Source organism: Aristolochia californica, unplaced genomic scaffold (assembly GCF_029961685.1).
Source record: "Aristolochia californica isolate CCGP_79_NKW_82.1479 unplaced genomic scaffold, dmAriCali1.0.hap1 SCAF_7, whole genome shotgun sequence".
Lineage (NCBI taxonomy): Eukaryota > Viridiplantae > Streptophyta > Magnoliopsida > Piperales > Aristolochiaceae > Aristolochia > Aristolochia californica.
The window spans coordinates 37,091,605-37,098,365 of record NW_027182268.1 but is presented as its reverse complement, the minus strand read 5'-3'; the positions used below and the strand labels follow the sequence as shown (position 1 = coordinate 37,098,365).

Genomic DNA, 6,761 nt, shown 5'->3' with positions numbered 1-6,761 from the left:
TTTCCAAGCACTAATCTGTGCCAAGAGATTAAAGATTAGTTAAATTCCAGTATAATCCAGCACAAAAGAGCAGATTACTGATGCAATGAGTTCAATTTAATGGTATTTAAGCAGATGAAGCTGTGTTGCCTTGTCAAGGAATCCCAAAAGCCAAAGAAAGAATATCTCTTGCAGCGACAGACAGAGGAGAGAAAAGATAAAGTCCTGATTGATTTGGAGATAACATCAGCCATTCACATTTCCCCACTTGCTTCAAATACGTGCAACTCAATGGCTACCGTTCACATGTCCTGCTTTGTCTTTGTCACAGAAATGGCATGCAGTGATACTGAGTGGCAGACATGAATTCATCTTCCATCAAAGAGTACCAACTAGGTATAATCCAGCAATGTCTAGGACCAGGAGGAGACAGCAAAGACACACTTTCTTATCTTCTTGAAACCATAATTTTGTCTAAACCACCACAAATGAAGAAGCAGAAACAAGTTTGAAGCAACACCTTGAGGCACTTGATGAACATGCACTTTATCTGCAGAAAAGACAGGTGCCTGCCAAGTGCCAATTACAGGTGAACTACTGACAAGCAAGCAAACAAACTACTTTACATCAGACTGGGTATGGTTTCCTTCTGTGTGTTTGTGTATCTTTATCCTTCCTAGTCCACATTCCACAGTGAACTAGTTTTTTCCTGGAGTGGTGGTTTGGAAAACTGGTACGTATATCAGAAATGATCATGAAGAGAAAACTTCAAGTAAACATGCGTTATATTTGTCAAGATCTCAAGGTAACAATTTCTGGCCATCTGACTAAGTGATAGGGTCTAGAGCATCATACCCATGATTCAAATACAACATACCAAATCAGTTTACACGATACACAATTTACACTATAAGACCCCTCGAGTGACACAGAAAAACAACATAATATAGTGACTAGACATCAACCAGATTTTGGAGTTTGAGAACTTTGTCCAAGTGTGGAAGTACGAGGGCTTGGAGTATGCTTAGATGGGATCTCCTTGCCAGAAACATGTAGGCCCTTCTCCATTCTTAGCTCACTCAAATGTGGGCTATGAGCCCTTTGGGAAGCCCGGGGACTGTATATGGCCTTTAAGTCCTCTCGTGGAGTAGTTGGTGTTGAGCTTGATACTTTTGGACTGTATGTATGACGAATCTCCCCTCGACTTCGTGTAATGATGTCATCCAGGATTTCTCCTGAATCTGCATGAACATCTCTTCTTCCAGTTCCAATCATGCTGGAATCTCCCTCCTGTTACAGTGTAACCACTTTTTTTAAGCATGGAAATTTTTTTATTTCTTTTTCATTTTTGTGTCTTAGTAATCAAATATGGTAAAGGAACTTCAAAATTTGACCTGAATAGAGCACTAAGATTGCCGACTTACATTTAGTGGCATGCTGTATGACAAAGCTGGGGCTTCTTCATATTCTGCAGCATCCAAATCTTGAAGGTGTGCTGCTTTGAAAAAATTGGGAAGAATATACTGTCGAACTGGGACTAAGAGCATAATAAGCAAGGGGAAGAGTACTCCAGCAATGGGAATCCATGTTAGGCCGAAACACATAAGCAAGTAAGTTGTTTGAAACAATGTGAAGATGGCAATGGCCTTGAAGGGAACTGTCTCAACAAATGTGGCATGGTACTCCTCGAGGACCCTGTTACCATTTAGAAAAAAGTGATGTAACAGCAAAAAAGCAAAATCATGCACGGACAATACAGCAGAGCAGTATAAATATTAGAAGCAACCTGAAGCATATGCATAGGTAAAGTGATAAATTGGAAGATAATACTTCCATTGCAGTTTGGTTTCCTGTTCATTTAGGGATTGTTATTTAAAGATGTTTAGTCTTCAATTTCTGGTTCAACTTAGAAATAGAACTTACTTGTATCTTCGACTTGGAGCTGTGAACAGCAACAGTATCCTCTCCCAGAACTGGTTTCCAGGCAAGCTTTCAATAGCCATGAAGGCAAAGTATCCCCAGAGAACCGAGGTGGGAATCTTCTTTAAAACTGGCATAGCAGCAACACAGCCTCCTACCATTGTAGCCTGAAGCAAATTACTAAGCCTTTGCTCTTTGACCTCAACAGGTAAAAGATCATCTAAATCCTTCTCTAAGTCAAACACAGACTCATCAACAGGGGCATCCATGCTGCCATTACTTGAAGCCATTTGGATGGTAGATTCTTTCAACTCCCTTAGCCCCTGGTTAAAACAAGATATTAAACGTAATTTTTTAACCTTTATGAGAATCTAACTGAGATATATAGAGAGATGCTAAATTTACCAGACCAGTGGGAGCTTGATAAACCAATGGAGTTTGGATCTGATCATAAGCTTCTTGCATGTTTCTATACAACTGACTCAAATTTGAATTTTTGCTAATACTTTTGCGGGCAGTTGCCACAAGCTTGTTGCGCAAGAGCTGTTGCAAAAGCAAGTGAGCACCACATGTTAGTTCGCACAAGTAATGACACAATTTTTGTGAACAAAAACAATATTTTCTCTTCCCCCTCTTTTGAGACCTGATGCTTGAGCGTAGCCAAGCTTTTGGTATGCATTGGAGATTGTGGAATAACACCATTGGAAGGAGGAATACCGATAAGACCACAGACTATCACCTGTGTCACCATAGAATTACCAGAGTTTATGATTAATCCTGGACAGCCAGAGTAAAAAACCCATTTAATATGATTAAATATCCCAGTTTATTTCTAGAATCTGTCTCATTAAACTATCAAACAGAAAAAATAAAAAGTAAAACTTAATCCAGCAATAATAGCTTACCAGGAAGCCAAGGAGAAGCAGATCATAATGAAAAGAAGGAGGCTTTTTAAGATTGAACTCCTTTTGTTGAGCCAGTTGTGATGCCACACTATGATCAAAATAATAGAGCACAGCAATCATGGTGGCTGGGATAAATGCTCCAAATATGTAAGTCAGTGGCACATTCAGCATTTCCTGCCAAAACAAGAAATAATGAATCTGCCAGACAATTTTGCATCAGAGTAATTCTACCCTTTTAATTTGTTGCTTATCTATGATTGCCTGGATCATCCACAACCCAATCTCCACTTCTTTTGTTATTGTAAAAAGAAAATAAGAAATCTGAACTCAGTCGGAGATATTGCATTTTGGAAATACAATAGCTGGAAAAGTTATTGCCAAAACCTTGATTACAGTCCAATTCGAGTAAGCCCCTGAAGACCATGGATTTGGGCTGAAAAGACGCCTTGGGATCCCACTTGGAACATCCTTTGCTGGTATATATGATATGGCAGTCCATACAAGTACCATTAAGGGAACCCCATAGTCAGCAATAAACCCACGTAGCCACCCTAAGAATTTCACGTGCATATTCAATCACAAAGCAAACTGTCAAGGAGGAACATGAGAGCACACTTTACTAATGCAAAGGCTTAAACTTTGTTACTAATGGTTAATATCCCATGTTATAGTTATTAATCATATGTCATAGGGTTTTATAGTACCTGTTCCATAACGCCATGATCGTGCTTTTCGGCTCTTCAATGCAGCAAGAAGAAGGCCAAAAGATAGAACCAAGGCAAACATTCCATTTCCAAAGCGCCAAGCTGGTTGAAGTGCAGTTTGGTTGTGATTTTCTCTTTTTGGTATGCCAAACTCATCAACAACTCCCTATTCAACACAAGTGGTTAGCTTTAGAGCACTGATGAAGTAGACTGCATTTACCGCTATACAAAAGCAGAATAATTGTTATGCTATATAAGGTGGCAAATTTTTTTAAAAATAGTATATATAAGTAAATGATAATGAACTAATATCTCCCCATCAATTAATTTGCTCTCTTATGTCCTTTACACTTTTCTGTTTTTCCTTTTTTTCCCAAAAGGGAATAATTTTTAAGCTTAATGAACTACAGTCAAAATCTCACAAAATGGTTTAGAAAAAGGAAAAAAAACTTAAGGTATGTTTGGAACCCCTAAAAAAGAAAAGAAAAGAAAAGAAATTTCTTTTCTTTTGTTTGGATGTCCATGGAAAATGAGAGAGAAAATGAAAGAGAAATATAGTTTCTCTTGTTTGGATACATGTGGAAAATGAAAAGAAAAGAAAATTAGTAATATTTTAAAATTTTGATGATTAAAATTTTCTCTACCACTTTCTATTTCTTTTTTTTTTCTCTTGGAATTCCATCATTTTAAGATGGAAAATATTATAACTAAGAGAGAAATTATATCTCTCTCATTTTCTTTTCTCTCCATGATTCTCTGTTGCCAAACAGCAAAAATCACTTTCTTTCACCCTTTTTTTTCTTTTCTAGGGATTCCAAACAGACCCTTAGTAATGGATGCTTCCAAAAAGAAAGTACCAAACCACCAAAAAAAATAGGGCCCAATGACTACAATATTACTAAAAATTCAAATAAAATAAGTATTAACTAAAAAACACTCAAACTGAACTATTTTTTATTAAATACGAAAGACTATAAAGAGGCCTCACACGAATAGCTTGTTGCATGAAGAGCATTGCAATAAGCAGCCCAAATAGTTCACCAGCAACACGAGTAAACCTATTAATAATGGAGCATGCACCCAAAATTGCAAGCAAGAAGAGAAGAAATGCTGTCCACACACATACCCTGAAACCCAAATTAAAAAGTTCAGGAAGAAAAAAGAGGTAATTAAGAAACAGACATAACACACTAGAATGTAGTTAACATATCACATAGTATACCATGCCGTCCATGCCAGAAATAGCTTTTGACCCAAATCCTGTCTATCCTTTGCAAAGTTAAACATAAAAGTATACATGAGAACCGTTGGTTCTGCAACACCTAGGATCAGTAGTGGCTGTCCACCAATAATAGAGTGGATAATGCCACATAACGATGTAGAGGCAAGTGTTTGCACAGCAGTTATCGTCCCATCTGCAGCAAACCAAAGGGAGTACATTCCGTAAGTTCAATCCCATACAAGACATTGAACAAATGGAAAAAAAAAACATAAATTAGATAAAGAAAAGGTAAAGCAAAATTATTGCTAAAAACAGCTGTCCTACTCGTATTTCTCTCCAGTTGCTCCCCAAATGAAATGACCGGAATAGCAGAAGCAAAGAAGATGTAAGTTGTAGGTGCAAGGATCCTGAACATCCAAACAAGGCAATTCTTTTCAAGATAAAGTTCACAGATTAGTAAGTGCTCTTAAATTGGTCGTGAACTGACAAAGCGTAAGTATTGTTTGTACCTCATAAATTCAAATATGAATGAAAAGAAGATAATCTTTTTGAGTTCATACATGGTACTCCAAACTGGAGGTAACAATTGCCTAATTTTATTTAGCATTTCATCAACCCTTACCTGAAACCTGCCCGGAAACCACCAGTCCAGTCTTGTTTGTAGCAAAGCAACCTTCCCTCCAAATCGTTCTTAATGCCACGGAAAGGCACAAAGGTCTCCTCCATTAAGATTGTTTCTATTTCTTGAGCCAACAAGGGCTCATATTGTATTCAATTACTTCAAGAAGATATCAAAAGACAAGAAAGACACACTGGAAAGCAAACACTAATTTGGACACAGACTTATGAGCACTCGAGAGGCCTTCATGACATTTAGACTTGCATAATTTCCTACAAAATCTTTGAAAACTATAGGCCGATAAACTCAAACTCCAGGAAATCAGATGAAAAAAGGCCCAGGATTTTGGTTAGATTGGCTTTGCCAGATGAAGGACCTGTGAAGTGGCCCATGAATTATTCTGTACACTTTCTGGATACTACATATCTCAAAAAATTCAAAGAATGAGTTTAGGATATCGCCAAAAGAATTATTTGTATTAGTAAAAAAAAAAGAATGAAAATACCAAAATCTTGATTACTTAAAAGCCATGGCTGAAAAATCAGTGAGCTACGGACAAAAGCTTTTAGGCCTAATTGACATAATTAACGAGCAGCCGCCATGTGATCTGATGCTACTGATTAACGAATGATCCCAAAAAACCTCTCAACCATTTTTTCAACTCTTCAAAGAAAAGAAAGAGTGGAACAATCTCCCCAAGGAGAGAGCAATGCTTGGAAACAGAAGAAACCAATTACATGGTCAACACACAAAATCTTCCTCCGACCAGCAACAAAATCCCAGAGATCAGATAGCGGGGGCCGAAGAATTAGCGAAGATCCATTATCCACAACCGAATTTCAAGACTTCTACAACAACTGAAAGCAAATGTGCATTTCTCAAACAGGAACAAAAGCTTCAATATCCAAACAGTACTGGCTATCAGGAAAATAGAACATAATCAAGCAAAGACCGATCCTAGGCGATTTACATGTTCAAAACAGAGACCCTTTTTCGAATTACAGCAATTCTGAGACGACAACACGGAAAACAAATGCTGAAATTGAGTTACATGATACAATGGAGTAGGAGAAGAAGAGCACACACAAACTCCGAACTGGTAAAACAAAAGCAGGTTACTTATAATTGGAGTGTAAGCAAGAAATGTGCTGGAGAGAAACTGGGGGATCTCGAGAAACAAGCTTGCAACGGAAGCGGCAGTGAGGTTGGCATATATAATTCCTTCCATAGCCTACAAAAAAGATTAGCAATAAAAAGCAGAAGTAATACTGTAGGTAGGAAAAAAATGAAGTTTTTTATTTGTGAGATCAGTTATATCTCGAGACTTACATGCGTGGATGAAATCAAGTTGCAGAGATAGAGCCATAGAGGGAGAGGGAAGGACAAAAGAGGTGAAGCACAGAAAGTTTTCC

General features: G+C 37.7%; 1 protein-coding gene across 1 annotated transcript; it reads right to left on the bottom strand.

Annotated features, from left to right (window-relative positions):
- Positions 1–803: 803 nt before the first annotated feature.
- Positions 804–6,761, bottom strand: LOC137935943 (boron transporter 1-like). The gene is made up of 13 exons (XM_068780381.1): positions 6,679–6,761; positions 5,353–6,580; positions 5,055–5,137; positions 4,731–4,923; positions 4,497–4,635; positions 3,509–3,674; positions 3,189–3,355; positions 2,805–2,978; positions 2,543–2,638; positions 2,305–2,442; positions 1,903–2,222; positions 1,404–1,674; positions 804–1,269 (listed from the first exon to the last, which is right to left on the bottom strand). Exons 2-13 carry the CDS (start codon positions 5,454–5,456, stop codon positions 940–942), a joined length of 2,181 nt encoding a protein of 726 aa, XP_068636482.1. The 5' UTR covers positions 5,457–6,580; positions 6,679–6,761; the 3' UTR covers positions 804–939.

What these genes read in the sequence shown, in the direction of transcription:
- LOC137935943 (XM_068780381.1), bottom strand. Translation starts at nt 5,456, where the DNA reads ATGGAGGAGACCTTTGTGCCTTTCCGTGGCATTAAGAACGATTTGGAG. An exon ending in GGTTTCCGGGCAGGTTTCAG is followed by an intron (nt 5,138 to 5,352) that starts GTAAGGGTTGAT and finishes TTGGATGTTCAG; the next exon opens with GATCCTTGCACCTACAACTT. An exon ending in TCATGCAACAAGCTATTCGT is followed by an intron (nt 3,675 to 4,496) that starts GTGAGGCCTCTT and finishes TGTGTTGAATAG; the next exon opens with GGAGTTGTTGATGAGTTTGG.